This window comes from Oncorhynchus keta, chromosome 37 (genome assembly GCF_023373465.1).
Source record: "Oncorhynchus keta strain PuntledgeMale-10-30-2019 chromosome 37, Oket_V2, whole genome shotgun sequence".
NCBI lineage: Eukaryota > Metazoa > Chordata > Actinopteri > Salmoniformes > Salmonidae > Oncorhynchus > Oncorhynchus keta.
This window is the reverse complement of record NC_068457.1, coordinates 16,132,113-16,150,006: the sequence shown is the minus strand read 5'-3', so window position 1 is coordinate 16,150,006 and position 17,894 is coordinate 16,132,113. Positions and strand designations below refer to the sequence as shown.

The window sequence follows — 17,894 nt, the reverse complement described above, 5'->3', positions numbered from 1 at the left end:
CTTCTCTAGAGTATCTACATAAAAGAGATGACACCCCCCCTTCTAAATAGGTGATGCTAGCTACATCAGTGTGAGTTCTGGGTTTGATGCTGTCGCTCTGCTCGAAGCCCATCGCTCATAATAACTGCATTTAGCTATCACTGGGTCTCGCCTACTAACTGAGCTCAGACCAGTCTTTGCATGCGTCTTCAATTGTACCATATTCCCTACATAGTGCATTAATTCTCCATAAATAGGGACTAAAAAGGGAAATAGGTAATAGGGTGCCATTTGGGATACATAGTTTATCATCGGCTGAGCTGGGAATCAGTGTAAGACCAACGTTGTGGTTGCCCACGTGCCGATACTATATGTCCTTTCTAAAAAAACAACTGGAAATGGGGAATGTAATGTAAATGAATTCATTGTTATTGGCGAGATAACAGATGGTGGTGAATGAAGGCATAAGGGGTGTGGTTCTGGCTATAGGGAGCGTCTTTGTGAGGTAGGAGTGATGATGTTCATGTTTGTGCCTCGCACACTCTCTCCCTCTCTCTCTCTCTCCCTATCTCATTTTTGGTCTTTGTTGAGGTTCTTCTTAGCACTCCCATACTCCACATCTGACAGTCGTTGTTGGAGATGAAGCATCACATAGCTAATCTTTTTATCAACTACTGTGTACAATCATTTGTGAACGCAACGTTAGTACAGCATTGGGATTTAATCGAAGGAATCTTCAAAGACAACATCACAAGGGAGTCGGGTATGACCCGGAGGCTATAAAACAAAGTCATAATGTTATTAATTACCCATGTCAATAATAAAATCGACATTTGACAGTCAGGGATGGTTATTAGCTTATGCTTGTGAAAAAGCATTTTGGATAAAGGCGTATTAAGAAGATTACAACAGTCATCTATCTCACAACATAATGAAGCAGCTGTCTTTATAGAAGGCTTTTGGGTCTTATGCATTTGAGTACTGCTGGTTGGACAGCAGGGTATTTAACTCTCCGATACAGAATCACATGGATAAATAATGCCTGCAAATTGCCACAAACTTCCATCCATGTAATTGCGGTATTGAACATTTCCATGTGAAGGCAGCCTACACCATAATGTGAAATTAATGCATTTCTGAGACGCAAACGAGACACAAAAGATAATGTTCTGCAATGAAATGACCCGTTTGATTGTGTTTTCTGCTGTGATTCAATTCACCTTGTGAAAACAGATGCCGATGTGCCACATCTTCCTTAATTGTTTCTGTGCAATGTGTTTTTTTTTTATAGCATCAATTCATAAAACACATTATATCACAATTAAAAGCAACACTAGTGCATTCGTATGTTTGTATGAGGAACTTTCCTACCATGACAGACAGCAGCTTAGAGCTGAATTCTGAAAGAGCACCAAGTACGTACTTGCTCATTCCTCACACAGTCAAGTAGTATGATACCTCCAAAACAGGAGTGCTTCCATTGAAGTAGAAACAGGAAGAAAGACAGGTTTTTTATTGAAGTAACCCCCACCCATGCAGGAGAAGGTCTCGATCTATGGCCGGGTGACCTGTGAGTGACTGCTCTGAAAAGGCCCTTCCTAAGAACAAAAATCACAACACAACATTAACATCGCTATCTGCCGCAGTCTTTCTCTCGGGCTATTGTTCCATCTATGACATCGTAGCCTTAACAAAAGGTCCCAATGTAAAAGAGGCGTGGACAAAAACAGAGAAGTAAACAACACAAAAGCATGAAGGGCTTTCTTCTGTGGAACACAATGGGCCTATAACACCCAACCCGCCGAGCGTCGCCGTCCTCCACATATAAACCCCAACAGCTTTCACGGCGAGATATCAAGCCGCTTTAAATGAGATCTGTCTGTGTTTTGTGTGGTTTTTCAATTTCACAGACCCAGGCCTCCGTGTTTTCTCATGAAATGAACAGACACTAGAAGACTGCCTGTTTAGAGTCACGTGCGCGTGTGTGTTTACACGTCGTGCCTGTCAGGGAACACAGGGGACAAACACGTCCCTGGAGGCTCACAGCGCTGCTCCTCCACTTCTCCGTCAGCCAGGGTCACCATGAAAGACAGGAAAGGACTTGTACGGTGACGCCGTCATAACCAGGCCTGGGATCAATTCAATTCAATTCAAATGGCCATTATGATCACGGGAGGTAAATGACAAAAAGAGTTGTCCATGCTTCAGAAAATGTCACTGTTGGAAACTGGAAGCATTGGATATATTCAAATGTTTTTTTTTTGCCTAAGGTCTGATTTTCACTCTGGAGCTGGGCTGATTTGTTAGGGAAGCAGAGCTATGATTTGCCTGCTGTCTCTGTGCAGGTGAACAGAGTCTACTAATGATACTGATTTGCTTAAATAGGTACACTGCCAAGACAGGTGGGTTTAGGCAACACAACTCCATTGTTGAGGTCAGAATGTCCTCTGATTATTATCATATCATAATCACCATTAACAACCAATAAAATCATATGAAATTAGGCCGATAGCTGATATTCAGCCAGGTTCAATAGATATTTTGTAGCTGTTTCCCTTGCATCAGGATCATAAACATTGTATTGCCCATTTTTTCTACTGTGTTATTGACTTGCTAATTGTTTACTCCATGTGTAACTCTGTGTTGTCTGTTCACACTGCTATGCTTTATCTTGGCCAGGTCGCAGTTGCAAATGAGAACTTGTTCTCAACTAGCCTACCTGGTTAAATAAAGCTGAAATAAAAAAATAAATAAAGGTCCACTAATAATGATGATGACAACAACGGATTGCACATATACAGAAAATGTTTGACTCTCAAAACGCTTCACATTGTGTGAGGTTGCTCACCCCATCCTGCATTTTCCCCGACTCAACCACATTTCCAAGTCCCTGGAATAAAACCAACCTCTCACAACTGGGGAGTTATGAAACAATAACCTCAACGCCAGGCTGCTGTACATTCAACAAGAATATTTATCATCTGTTTTCTCCTTCTCATCCCATCGCCCACACTGTTCTATAATGACACACCCTCGGGCTCCTAGTACCAACATAAGCCAACTATATAAAAAGGAAACGATAAACATGTGAATGATGCAGTACCACGAATGATGCAGTACCCCCCTTTGGCCAATCAGTGTAATTTTGTAAAGTACAGATCTTTATGGCAAGACACATCATTCACCCAAGTTTTGTCAAAATCAGGCTAGTGACGTCTGAGTTATTGTGTGGGTGAGCTAGACTCATATCCCTGAGCATTGTGGGCCAAATTTCATCACTGTGAGTCAAACAGCTCAAGAGATATAAACATGTGCCTGTTATAGCGCCACCATGTGTTCGATGTTGAGTCTTGACAGTGTTTGCAACATGTGTACACATTTTGTTACACACACCCATGTGAACGTATATTGGCCAATAGCAGCCATGTTGGTTTAGGTATTAGTCTGGAAAGTACTCAGCTGAGAGAGCTTTGTCCGTAGTTTCGTGCAGATCGGTCATTTGGTGCCAGAGAAGTAGCTTTTGAAGTGTTTTTCACAAACTTCAAAATGGCTGAGGCAAATGTGTTCCTTGTGATGAGAGAGACCTATGTACCGAATTATGACTTTAGGTCAAACAGGTTGAGGGGCATGACATTTCAAAGATATAATTCTCAATCACTTGTTATAGCGACACCAACTTGCCAAACAGTGTAATTTTGTAAATGCCGGATCTCTATGGCAAGACGCATCATTCACCCAGGTTTCGTCAAAATCAGGCCAGTGCTGTCTGAGATATTACACGTGACTATCGCATGAACGTACTAATGTACTAACAGAAGGAGACAGATCCACAGTCCCCTTCACGATTTCATTGTGGGGGACAATAATATCACTGTAAAATTAATACAATAATGCAACAGCAGGTCTGAAGGCAGGGTGAAGTACCCTGTACAGTACAAGACACAGGACCTTGGTGAAAACATGTGGATCAGCCAATTCATGTTGGACTGCAGCCCTGTCCAGCCTTCTATTTTGCTCTGAGGGAGTGAGGAGTTTTGCATGGCTATTATTTGCCTGAGAGGGAAAGTGGAGATGTATCTAATGTTCTGGGTTAGAGGTAAGAGCAGAGAGAGGGTGGGGGGCACAAAGAGCAATGGGATGTTCAGGTGAGAAAAGGAAGCCCTATGATTGGTGGGCTGGGTGTTCCAGGTGGGTGTGGCCAGGTAGATGGAGCAGGTAGAAGAGCAACAGGAGGGTCAGTTCAGCTCCACACCACACTGACTGATCATCATGCAGAGGAAGAGCAGCGTCACTGGGCTCCTCATCACTGCTCTGTGTGCAGTGGCCTCTGGGCTGACCAGCAAAACGTACTACCATGTGGATAAATTATTGACCTGGCACGGTGCTCAACAGTACTGCCGAGAGCACTACACTGACCTGGCATTCATCAGCAACCAGGAAGAGGCAGAGCTGGTCTTCAACATTAAAGAAACGACCAAGGTGATGTGGATTGGTCTGTACAGAGATAACAATGACCCAATTGGGTGGAAGTGGTCAGGAGCGGAGGACTCAGAGTTCAGACTTTGGGGAAAAAAAGAACCAAACAAAGATAAATCTGAGACCTGCGCCAATGTGCTTGATAATGTATGGATTGACACATCATGCAATAATAAACACACTTTTCTATGCTATGGAGGGGAGAGTGAGCTGATCCTGGTTCAGGAGAATAAGACGTGGTTGGAGGCTCTGAAGCACTGCAGGAATCACCACACAGACCTCCCCAGCCTACTCTCTGAGACAGAGCAGCTCCAGGCCCAGAGCAAGATGAAGGGGACCCAGACGGACCACGTGTGGACGGGCCTGCGCTTCCATGCCGGCTATTGGCTGTGGGTGAACGGGGATGCTCTGGAGTACCAGGCCGGGTTAGGGACCGGGGGAAAGCTGCCCCAGTGCCCAGGAAGTTACCACTGTGGGACCCTGGCCAAAGAAGAAGAGTACTGGGGAATTAGGGACTGTGAGGAGATGATGAACTTCCTCTGCTACAGAAAGTGATTTGACTACATCGGCCAACTGTCTTATCCATATGCCTCCATGTCAATTTTGCCAGGTTTTGAAGGTTGAGGAGCATATTTTATTGCCGTGTGTACAAAGTGTATCTATTACGTATTTACTGTGTGATAAATATACTGAACGTGTATATTCATAATTTAATCAAACTTTCTTTTACTATCAGAAGATACATACAAATATTCATAAAGAAAAAAAAGCTCTAATGGTTTCTGTTTGTTCCTGCTTCATATTGTAGACTGAATATTATTGTCCTACAGAAGATACAGTAGACTTTGCTTCTGCTGGCCTTTTACGAGGCTGGCAACGCTACATTAGAGTTGACTTGATAAGTGATAACTGTATACGTCATCGGAGATGTGCTATTCCTCTTCACGTAAGGGAACATGTTTCCCCTATCTTCTATAGCAGGGATGGCAACTTTGGTCGGTGGCGGGGGGGGGTTTAATATGATATCTGATGATCAATGGGCCCCACCCCGGGCGGTAATAGGACCATGCTTACTACAAGTTTAGATAGCTGGCAGCTAGACTCATTTACCAATCTCATTTGTTTTAGATGACATGGGCTAATTGAGTGACTGCTGATGCACGACCAATTTTTGGAATTGCACATTGGATATTCTATTATTCTAACTCTCAACAGTAAGTTGAGACCCCGACTGAGTTCCAAAAAAAAAGTATTATTATAAAAAAAAGAAGATTTGTCTGCGGTGGGGTCCAAAGTGGGGTCCAGTTGACCATCCCTATTCGATAGCATGCACCAGCTGAGACACAGGTAAACAGAACCGGCAGGGCTGGCCACCTGCTGTCACCCTTCCTTTCCTACGTCTCATCCTCCGTCTCGCTCCGGGGCCTACCCGCTCTGCATGGTAGCAGCCTCATCGGCATTCACTCAGGGGAGCACCTGCTGCTGCTGAGTTGGATGCTCCACCGTTATTGGATCGCTAATCTGTTCCTGGGAGGCCTTTCAGACAGGCGAATGCTGGAGGACACGGTAATAAGCCATCTACAGGGGCCGTAATGATAAACTTTGAGCACGGCAAGGCGTGAGAATACAACGGCGGCCCAGACACGTCTGGGTTTGTGAGGAAAAAAGGAAAAAAGACAGTCGGTTGGTTGTCGGTTGCTTGCCAGCTAGGCCCGGCGCCAACCGGAAGCACAGAGTTATTGCTTTTATCTGAAGACTGCTCCGGTTTTCACCCCCAATAAATCACAGCACTCGATATTACAGCGGAGAAGATGGTGGAGGAACCTGGCCTGCCAACCATCTGGTCTCTGTGTCTCACAGACTACTATGCCAATCTCCTGGAACATTGAGTGCTTGCTCAATGGTGATGAATATACTGTAGCCTAGCTACCAGCGGAGAAAAATGTATTTCTCAAATTTGGTTTGACTTTACTGTACCGAGGCTGCTCTGTAAAAACCTCCAACTGTGACTCAAAGCGATTCATTCTTGCAGTGAAAATATTTCTCATTATTTTTCCTACAATGCACCTCCAAATGTCTTATGACACTTGGAGATCCAGAACATTTCCACCTCCAATATTAATTAGAAACCACAAAGGACGATGCTCTTAGACTGTAATATTTCTCAATTCGGTAACACTTGACACACAGCATCATAACACATAATCATGTCATAATACGTCATAACAGCAGACGTAACGTGTCATAACCTGTCATAAAATGGTCATACAGCTGTCATGACACATATATTTACATTTGTTGTGAAATATATCGCGTTAATTTATGGCTGGTTATGACACCGACATAAGAGTGTCAAACCCCAATTTTATTAAATGTGTTTTTTCCTTTTGTTTTAAAGTTTGTTTCTTAAATCCCTTGCTGTTGTAATTCATTATTTACAGTCATGTTTTATCCCCATCATATTTTAAATAACTGGTAGTAAATACACTTCATGACACTGTCAAGATGCATTATGACCATCCTGTGTCACTTTACTTGGACTAAGTAAATACACTTCATGACACTGTCAAGATGCATTATGACCATCCTGTGTCACTTTACTTGGACTAAGTAAATACACTTTATGACACTGTGAAGAAGCATCATGACCATCCTGTGTCACTTTACTTGGACTAAGAAAATACACATTATAACACTGTCAAGAAGCATCATGACCATCCTGTGTCACTTTACTTGGACTAAGTAAATACACTTCATGACACTGTCAAGATGCATTATGACCGTCCTGTGTCACTTTACTTGGACTAAGTAAATACACTTCATGACACTGTCAAGATGCATTATGACCATCCTGTGTCACTTTACTTGGACTAAGTAAATACACTTCATGACACTGTCAAGATGCATTATGACCGTCCTGTGTCACTTTACTTGGACTAAGTAAATACACTTCATGACACTGTTAAGATGCATTATGACCATCCTGTGTCACTTTACTTGGACTAAGTAAATACACTTCATGACACTGTCAAGATGCATTATGACCATCATAATCATATAAGCCAGATAGGCCGATCACGTCCATGCCATTATGTCAGTTATCAGTCAAAAAGAGGGAGACTTGTCCTGCTCCTGCATTCATCCCAGTAATCAGCAACAGAGCATTGGGGTAGTTGCATGTCTCACATAAATGTGTGTGCAATTACAATGCTAATTTATTATGGTCAATTTCAGAAAATGTTGTGCAACTGTAGCTCAGTTGGTAGAGCATGGCGCTTGTAATGCCAGGGTAGTGGGTTCGATCCCCGGGACCACCCATACGTAGAATGTATGCACACATGACTGTAAGTCGCTTTGGATAAAAGTGTCTGCTGAATGGCATATATTATTATTATTATTATATTATATAACATAAACATACTGTTGACGGGTAAATTGTGGTGTAATGTAATGTTTTTCCTTGTGTCGTAGGATTTTGTGGGTTTTGACACTCTTATGTAAGTGTCATAACCAGCCATTTAATGACATAATATATGTCACAACAAGTCTAAATATATGTGTCATGACAGTGTTATGACCATATTATGACAGGTTATGACACGTTATGTCTGCAGTTATGACATACTATGACAGGTTATGACACGTTATGTCTGCAGTTATGACATATTATGACATGGTTATGACCGTGTCATAACATGTTATGACGCTGGGTAAGGTGTTACCCTCAATTCCTTTCTATTTTGCTAGCCAGGCAATTAGTTACTTTGTCTCACTAAAACCTCATCAACAGTAATGATGTCTATAATGAAAACAAGATGCCCCAAAAGAGAGAACAATTATTGGAGAGAGTTTCATAGAGAAAGATACAATCAAACATCTAAGCGTTGAGCACAAAGCAAAAAAACAACGAAATGTCGGATAATATAGCAGATAGCTGTCGTAAAACAGATGCTGCTTGGCCTAATGGCTGTATGTTTGACTTTTAAACGGCAGAACCCATTGGTTCTGTGGTTATAAGAATCACAGTGTGGCCGCCACATCTTTGATTCAGAGCTGTGATCAACACTGCAGAGCAGACATGGGCTGTAAAGTACTGGTGGTGCGCTTAATGGCTCTCAGTTGATGTTTCGCTGGGAAGAGTGATGCATGCATCCTTGACGGTGTCTTTTTTAAGAGACAAAATGATTGCATGTAGCCTCCGTTCTTTTGATCTCTCTCCAACCGCTGCCAGTCTTTAATGCCCCAAACTGAAATGCCCAACAAATGAGTAGCGGATATGCACAACCCTTTTTCCATTTGGGCTGACATCCACTACTCTGTTGGCAGAGTACGGGGTCAATAATGGATGAGGCATTATCGTTGAACAATGGTGAAGAGTAGCACGGTGGTAAATGGCTTGTGATAAGATGTCCAAGAGGAACAGATGGTGAATTCAAGTTGAGATATGTTGCATGATGGTGGATGGAACACTGTCAAAAGTTACAGGTTTGGGATATGGATATACTGCTACTCTAAGAACTGCCAATTTAAGCAGGAGGCTAAGAGCAGTACAAGAGATAAATAAGAATTGACAGAAACAATGAATGACCATGAGTAAGGCTGTTGCGTTGACCGTATTACCGCCACACTGTTTAGCCACGGCAATTAGGCTTCTCCAAGCTCTGATGCTGCCGATGGTCATTAGTAAACTTGCTTACCTGGTACTCAGTACTCCATTGTCCCTCTAATCACTCTGACATCAATGCAAATGTGTTCAAAAATCTAATCAAACACTTCATGAGAGCCCATGAGCTCATGTTGCGTAACATTTCTATAGGCATGAAAATGAACCACAGGAAAAGTGTCCTCCATCCACTCTTAAATAGAGCATAGATGACATGTATTCTTTCCCGCTGCCCCTATTGACCAGGGATGTTCTGTAGATAAGTGCAAAAATGACTATATTCCTGTCCTGCTAAGCATTCAAAATGTAACGAGTACTTTTGGGTGTCAAGGAAAACGTATGGAGTAAAAAGTACAATATTTTCTTAAGGAATGTATGTAGTGGTGTAAAAGTAAAAGTAGTCAAAAATAGCGCTGCCGAGCTGGCGACCATCGTAGAGACAGTCCAGCATCACATTTACATTTACATTTAAGTCATTTAGCAGACGCTCTTATCCAGAGCGACTTACAAATTGGTGCATTCACCTTATGACATCCAGTGGAACAGCCACTTTACAATAGTGCATCTAAATCTTTTAAGGGGGGTGAGAAGGATTACTTTATCCTATCCTAGGTATTCCTTAAAGAGGTGGGGTTTCAGGTGTCTCCGGAAGGTGTTGATTGACTCCGCTGTCCTGGCGTCGTGAGGGAGTGTGTTCCACCATTGGGGAGCCAGAGCAGCGAACAGTTTTGACTGGGCTGAGCGGGAACTGTACTTCCTCAGTGGTAGGGAGGCGAGCAGGCCAGAGGTGGATGAACGCAGTGCCCTTGTTTGGGTGTAGGGCCTGATCAGAGCCTGGAGGTACTGAGGTGCCGTTCCCCTCACAGCTCCGTAGGCAAGCACCATGGTCTTGTAGCGGATGCGAGCTTCAACTGGAAGCCAGTGGAGAGAGCGGAGGAGCGGGGTGACGTGAGAGAATTTGGGAAGGTTGAACACCAGACGGGCTGCGGCGTTCTGGATGAGTTGTAAGGGTTTAATGGCACAGGCAGGGAGCCCAGCCAACAGCGAGTTGCAGTAATCCAGACGGGAGATGACAAGTGCCTGGATTAGGACCTGCGCCGCTTCCTGTGTGAGGCAGGGTCGTACTCTGCGGATGTTGTAGAGCATGAACCTACAGGAACGGGCCACCGCCTTGATGTTAGTTGAGAACGACAGGGTGTTGTCCAGGATCACGCCAAGGTTCTTAGCGCTCTGGGAGGAGGACACAATGGAGTTGTCAACCGTGATGGCGAGATCATGGAACGGGCAGTCCTTCCCCGGGAGGAAGAGCAGCTCCGTCTTGCCGAGGTTCAGCTTGAGGTGGTGATCCGTCATCCACACTGATATGTCTGCCAGACATGCAGAGATGCGATTCGCCACCTGGTCATCAGAAGGGGGAAAAAGTCACGAGGACTGTCTCTCCAGACTCGGCAGCGCCATGGACAGCATGCTGGCAACCATCCTGCGTTTGGAGGGGAATGTGCAGTCCCTCCATTCTCTAGGACTAGTTCCGGCATAAGTCCCCAAACAACCACTACCTGCCTCCATCCTATCTGAGCCGGTCCGCGGAATACCCGTCCCGCCCAGAGCACTTTGAAGGTGTGCCAGCGAGATGCAAGGGATTCCTTCTGCAATGCTACCTGTACCTCACTCTCCACACCGAGGCTGTCTTTAAAAAATATATATATATTTTACCTTTATTTAACTAGGCAAGTGTCACGCCCTGGTCTAAGTATTTTGTGTTTTCTTTATTATTTTGGTCAGGCCAGGGTGTGACATGGGTTTATTATGTGGTGTGTTTAGTCTTGTTTTTTTGTAGGTATTGGGATTGTGGTATAGTGCGGTTTTCTAGAAAAGTCTATGGTTGCCTGAAGTGATTCTCAATCAGAGGCAGGTGTTTATCGTTGTCTCTGATTGGGAACCATATTTAGGCAGCCATATTCTTTGAGTGTTTCATGGGTGATTGTTCCTGTCTCTGTGTTTGTTTTCACCAGATAGACTGTTTCGGTTTTTCACGTTGTTTGTTTTGTATTATGTTCATGTTTGAGTTTTTCCTTTATTAAAGAACACCAACTACGCAGCATTTTTGTCCGATCCTTGCTACACCTCCTCTTCAGAGGAGGAGATAGAAGAGAACCGTAACAGCAAGTCAGTTAAGAACAAATTCTTGTTTTCAATGATTGCCTAGGAACAGTGGGTTAACTGCCTGTTCAGGGGCAGAACGACAGATTTTTACCTTGTCAGCTCGGGGGTTTGAACTTGCAACCTTCCGGTTACTCGTCCAACGCTCTAACCACTAGGCTACCCTGCCACCCCCGGGAGAGACAGGGTTGCCACCGTCATCTCGGGACTGGCCTTGACGGGCCCTGGACTGTGGTGCAGCGTTCTGGGAAATGGTCTGGACCCGAGGTTGAGTCCGACGAGCGCTTCCTCTTCCACTCTGTGTTTGATCATCCTGTGGAGGGCCGAGAGGGGGGTGAGCGCCTACTCCGATTTCACCAGAGATCTAGGACCACCTCGGAGTTCGCCTGTGAGTTCCGGACCATCGCAGCCTCCACCGGATGGAACGAGTCGGCTCTGGTCACTGGGAAATCTTGGTGGTCAAGAAGGCTCTGAAGGCGTAGAGGCACTGGCTGGAGAGGTCCAAACACCCTTTCCTGGTGTGGACGGATGACCACAACCTGGAGTACATCAGGGCAGCGAAGAGGGTAAACCCGAGACTGGCCAGGTGGGCTCTATTCTTCGCCAGTTTCCAATTCCCGCTTTTATATAGGCCAGGCTCGAAGAACGTGAAAGCAGACACCCTGTCTTGCCTCTATGACGAAGAGGAGAGGAGACCCCCATCATCCCTCTGTCCCATATCATCGCACCAGTGGTGTGATGCACCTGAGCATGCATAGTGCCCGGAGAATCGCACGGGTGTGCGGGACCGTCTCCTTACCTGGGCACACACGGCGCCTGTGTCGGGTCATCCTGGGACAAGCTGTACCATCGCCTGCCTGACTGAGAAGTACTGGTGGCCCACCTTGGCTAGGGATGCCCACCTCCGCAGTGAGGCGCTTGTTTTCTGTCAAGGCGACCAGGTCTAGCTCTCCACCCGGAACTTGCCCCTCCGCCTGCCCTGCAGGGAGCTGAGCCCGCGGTTTGTGGGGCCGTTTAAAGTCCCGAGGAGGGTTAATGAGGTAAGGTACCGTTTGCAACTCCCTGCTGATTACCGCGTTAACCTGACTTTTCATGTGTCTCTCCTCAGGCCAGTGGTGCCTGGTCCCCTCGCTGAGGCTGGACCCAGTGACGCCCCGCCTCCTCCTCTGGACATTGAGGGAGGTTCGGCGTTCTCGGTCTGTGAAGTCCTGGATTCGAGGTGTCGAGTGGGGCATCTCCAGTAACTCATCGAATGGGAGGGGTACGGCCCAGAGGAGTGGTCCTGGGTTCCTGCGGTGGACATCTGGACGATTCTCTGACCAGGGATTTTCACCGTTGGCGCCCTGACCGACGCACACCGCGTCCTTGTGGTCCTCCCCAAGGCCGGTGTCATCCAGCTGGTACAACGCGTCAGGGGGGGTACTGTCACAGATCCCCCAGGTACTGCTGCTCATTCTGTTCACCAGCTCCGGAGGTCTACGACACCGGCCTTCTAGACATCACTGAATTGGATACCTTACCACCAACCCCGGACTGTCTTGTCTCATTACACAAACCTGGTTCCCATTCCCCCTGATTAGTATGTATTATGTGATTCGTATTATATGTGCCCTCTGTTCCCCCTCTGTTCCCCATTGTCCTTGTCAATGATTGTCCCCATTAAGCTAAAAGTTCTGATCTATTGCGTCAGACACATTGAGTAAAACATTTTTTTTTATGCTAGTGGTTTTATTAATTTGGGATCTATTGCACCCGACAACTGTCCCAGACTATGTTTGGAATATTTATTTATTGCACAGAATAGAACAGGTCGACTTTTGTACTATGGGGGATAGTAGATTGATAGGCTAGTGCTTTTGCTGTTCGTTAGGCCTAATAATTTTATTAGCTGTTGAAAAGTAAATGTGTACAGTTCTTCCAATATCTTCAATATGCACCTCGGAATTGGATAGGAACATGCACAGTTGCATCCTCGATGTGTCTGCCTTCACTTGTAGACTGTGAGAAAGACTAGATCATGTGTATTCTTTATACTATAAAATAATATAAAATAATGCCACGGAATTCTAAGCAAATCTTGTCTGCTAAATGAACTAGTGTAGCCCACAGCCATTTGGCATCGCCACATCAGTGGCTTGTAGGCTCTGTGTGGAAGCCTGGAGATGCTAGTGACGTGGAGGGCCGAATGTACCCCTGCCCCAGAGATTCAGAGACATATGTCTCCATAGCCACCGTCTCCTCCTGTGACAGGGGATACACGTGACTACCAGGAGATTTATCGCACAATCCCCTCGTCGATCAGGTGGTAACAGGGGATGTGTTTATGGTAATTAACAGTCAATTACCGTGAGACCGACAGTTATTTGCTTGACAATCACCAGCTGACTACATTTTGTGACCGCCACAGACTTAATCACGAGCTCATCTTAATTTAGCTGGAAGGGTCAGGAGACATGAAAAATATAATATAATTTTAACTTAGTAGATCAAGACTAATGATAACTATCAACAACATTTATAAGAGATTGGTTATTTGGACACACATCGCTAGATGCTTGGGAATATGTCAGGAAAGAATATTCCAGATGGCACAATTTATTAGAATTTTTTAAAAATGATTCTTTGCTAAGGCACAGTGAACAGAAGTATATTTCGCTACAAGCCAATATAAAGGGATTGATGTGCATCTGAAGTCTAAGCTTGGTTTATTCTCCATCATGTGGAGTTATCAGATCACTCATCATAATCACTCCATCCCTTCCCATTTTTCTGGGTCGCTGGCAGATGCTCCTAAGCACAATGAGATTAAATCAGTATTGTATGAAGATCAAGGAGTTTGCTATCAAAGATTTAATCAAAAGGAGGCTCATCACATATTTCAGTTTCGGGAAAGACTCAATGGCTTTATGTACTGATGTACAGTGGTGTAAAAAGTACCCAATTGTCATACTTGAGTTTAAGTAGATGTAATTGCACAAATATACTTAAGTATCAAAAGTAGAAGTAAATGTATAAATCATTTGAAATTACTTCTATTTGGCAATCCAAATGGCGCAATTTTCTTGCATTTTTATTTTATTTACGGACAGTCAAAGGTACACTCCAACACTCCCAGATCAGAGCCAGTAGGGATGACCAGGGATGTTCTCTTGATAAGTGTGTGAATTGGACCATTTCCTGTCCTGTTAAGCATTCAGAATTTTGTACTTTTGGGTGTCACGGAAAAACATACATTATTTATTTAGGATTGTAGTGGAGTAAAAGTAATAGTTGTCAAAAATGTAAATAGTAAAGTACAGATACAAAAAAAACTACTTAAGTAGGACTTTCAAGTATTTTTGCTTAAGTACTTTACACCACTCCTGATGCATAAACTGGTCCTGGGTCAGTTGACAGCAAGTTGAAATGTGCACAGGACAAAGTGAGAAAGGAAAAGGAAAGGGAAATGAATGCATTCAACTGAAATGTGTCTTCCACATTTAACCCAACCCCTCTGAATCAGAGAGGTGCGGAAGGCTGCCTTAATCGACATCCACGTCTTCGGTGCCCGGAAAGGGCCAAGGGAGCATAGTGTGTGTCACGGAAGCTATCCTTGTTGCATTGAACAGATTCAATAGAATTCCTGCTTTCATAAGGTCATTGATAGCATCTGATAAACATCTGAAAAAATTGCTGGAGTATTACCGACTCGTGGTAAGCATGATGTATAATACGTATACTCAAGACATAATCCAGTATCTTCCCTTGTGTGAGATCATCCCATCCAAGGCCCTGTGCTTATGAAATACAAACATCATCCAGAAACTGTAATCAACTGCATCATGTAATATGCATGGGCTCAACAAATGAGAGATGATATTGTGTGCAACACATCACAGCGCCCCTATCATGAAGCAATGACATTTTGTGTAGCCTGCGAAAGGAAAATAAGGACTTAAGGAGACAGATGCTTTGCTAAGAAATGGCTAAATCCAAATATCTGGATTACAGTTGAAGTACAAGTCAGGTTGATTTACTATTTTTGACCGCAACAGATGATGTTCTTTAAAACCTTGTTAAACTACAAAATGCAATACATTCAACACCCATGTTCAAATCCATGTTCAAATGCCTACAGTACTGGGGGTCTCGTCAAGAATAAACTGTGAAAACGGTGACCTCTATATGTACAGTAGCATCACATGATTAAACAAATACAAAACAACTATGAATTAAAGGACAATAATGTAAGTAGTGCACACAATCAAATTCCCCTCAGGAGGGATAACAGAGCATTCCTTCATCCTTAAGTCATAGATATTCTTTCCCACAATTCCCAGGGGACAGTAAATATACACAATTTGGCTCTATACTCAAGCATTTTGGATTTGAGATCAAATATTTCATGAGGTCACAGTATGTAAGAGTATTTTCACCTGATGACAAAAAAAATCATAAGCATTTTGACAAATTCACGTAAATGTAAGTGTATTCAAGTATGCAAAATGTTAGTATTTGGTCCCATATTCCCTAGCCCGCAATGATTACATTAAGCTTGTGATTCTACAAACTTGTTGGATGCATTTGCATTTTTTGGGGGGGTTTGTGATTCAGATGATGCTTTGCCCAATAGGAACTGAATGGTGCATAATGTCATGTTGTAGTCATTTTTTATTGTAAATAAGAATAGAAGATGTTTCTGAACACTTCTACATTAATGTGGATGCAACCACGAATATGGATAATCATGAATAATGATGAGTGAGAAAGTTACAAAAGAACAAAGATTATACACCCCCCCACAAAAAATGCAAACTTCCCCTGTTTATTGGTAATGGAGAGATGTTGGATCAGGGCTGGGCTACTGCATTTGAGGCCCCGGGGCACCGGCCTCCAGCAAATCTCCTGCAATTCTACACATTTTCCTAACATATACAACGTTACCTCCAGGAGGCACACAACCCCCAAAAACAAAAACGTTACTTGGTTAGGGTGGCAGGGTAGCCTAGTGGTTAGAGCATTGGACTAGTAACCGGAAGGTTGCAAGTTCAAACCCCCGAGCTGACAAGGTACAAATCTGTTGTTCTGCCCCTGAACAGGCAGTTAACCCACTGTTCCTAGGCAGTCTTAACTGACTTGCCTAGTTAAATAAAGGAAAAATAAAAGTAAAATAGAGGCCCCCTGGAAATCAGGGGCCACAGGGCATGTACCTTGCATTCCTGTTTGGTAATCCAGCCCTGGGTATGATCTCAAATCCAGAATGCTTGGATATAGAGCTAAATGTACATATTTTAGCTTCACCTTAGGGAATTGTATATCCTTGGTAAAATGAACTACTTGGAAAACAGTCAAAATGAGGCAAGCCAGTACCGTGCTATATCTACAGGACAGAGTGGTACCAAAATAAGCCATTTTTGGGTCAAAATTGTAGCTGGGGAGTCTGACTCCCTCCCTGAATATGCCCCTGTCACGACTTCCAACGAAGGTGGCTCCGCTCCCTGTTCGGGCGCGGCTCAGCGGTCGGTGTCACTGACCTACTAGCCATCACCGATCCATGTTTCCTTTTCCGTTTGTTTTGGCTTTGGTTCTGTCACACCTGGTTTTAATTTGCTTTGATTTCTGTGTGTATATTTACCCTGTTTCCCCGCTTAGGTTTGGGCGGGATTATTTTTTCTTGTTGCTTGTGGAGGCTTGCCTCAGTGTATTTTCATGTGTAGTGATTTTAGTAAGGTGCATTGTGGTTCTACGCCTTACATGAGAACTGTTTGTTCCCATTGGGTTTTGGGCAATTGTACTGGACTGTGTTTGTTTTGGACCTGATTAAAAGTTACACGCTACACTGACATTTCTGCTCTCCTGCGTTTGACTCCTCACCTACCTTCAGTACACACGCAACAGAATCCCGCACCAGCTTGATGGAGTCAGTAGGAGCAGACGCTCTCCCTACATCAATGGAGGAGCGCGTGCAACAACATACAGCCGTACTGCAACGTCTGGGAACGGCAATGCACCCGGTTCCCTCGGGACGTGAGAGTGTAAACGCTCTTGTCTCCTGCCTCTCAGGCAAGGCCCTGGAGTGGTCTGGAATGATGGAGGGACCACTACCCAGAGTTCCCCCGCAGCTTTCGGGCAGTGTTCGACCACCCACCGGAGGGCCGAGCGGCGGGTGAAAGTCTGTTTCATCTCAGGCAGGAGACAAGGGGCGCGCAGGACTTCGCCCTGGAGTTCCGGACCTTGGCCAACCGGTGCGGGATGGAATGACAGGGCCTTGATCGATCACTATAGGTGTAGTTTGCGTGAGGACGTCCGTAGGGAACTAGCCTGTAGAGATACCACCCTCACCTTGGACCAGCTAGTGGACATGTCTATTTGGCTGGACAACTTGCTGGCCACCAGCGGACGTCCGGAAGGGCTTTGTCCGTTTCATCCCCCAGCACTTCTGCTCCAACACCTATTGAGCTCGGAAGTGCGGCAGCGAGGGCGACAGGAGGAGGAGCTCTTTCCGGCGCCAGATGTTGTTGGTGGGGGCACACCGCTGACCGGTGCAGGAGGAGCTTTTCTGGGAGTCGAGATGACGGGCAGGGCACTGTTCGGGCACCCCAGGTGAGTAGGCACCAGACTCACCCAGAGTCCCCTG

General features: G+C 44.7%; 2 protein-coding genes across 6 annotated transcripts in view; one reads left to right on the top strand and one right to left on the bottom strand.

Annotated features, from left to right (window-relative positions):
* LOC118370253 (beta-1,3-galactosyltransferase 1) overlaps positions 1-17,894 on the bottom strand; it is a 126,092-nt gene that overhangs the window by 99,046 nt on the left and 9,152 nt on the right. The gene's annotated exons all lie outside the window — the stretch shown is intronic.
* On the top strand, positions 4,246-5,454 carry LOC118370254 (putative C-type lectin domain family 20 member A). Its single transcript, XM_035755186.2, has one exon. It carries the CDS (start codon positions 4,249-4,251, stop codon positions 5,008-5,010), a length of 762 nt encoding a protein of 253 aa, XP_035611079.1. The 5' UTR covers positions 4,246-4,248; the 3' UTR covers positions 5,011-5,454.

Coding starts and splice junctions, on each gene's coding strand:
- LOC118370254 (XM_035755186.2), top strand. CDS start 4,249: ATGCAGAGGAAGAGCAGCGTCACTGGGCTCCTCATCACTGCTCTGTGT.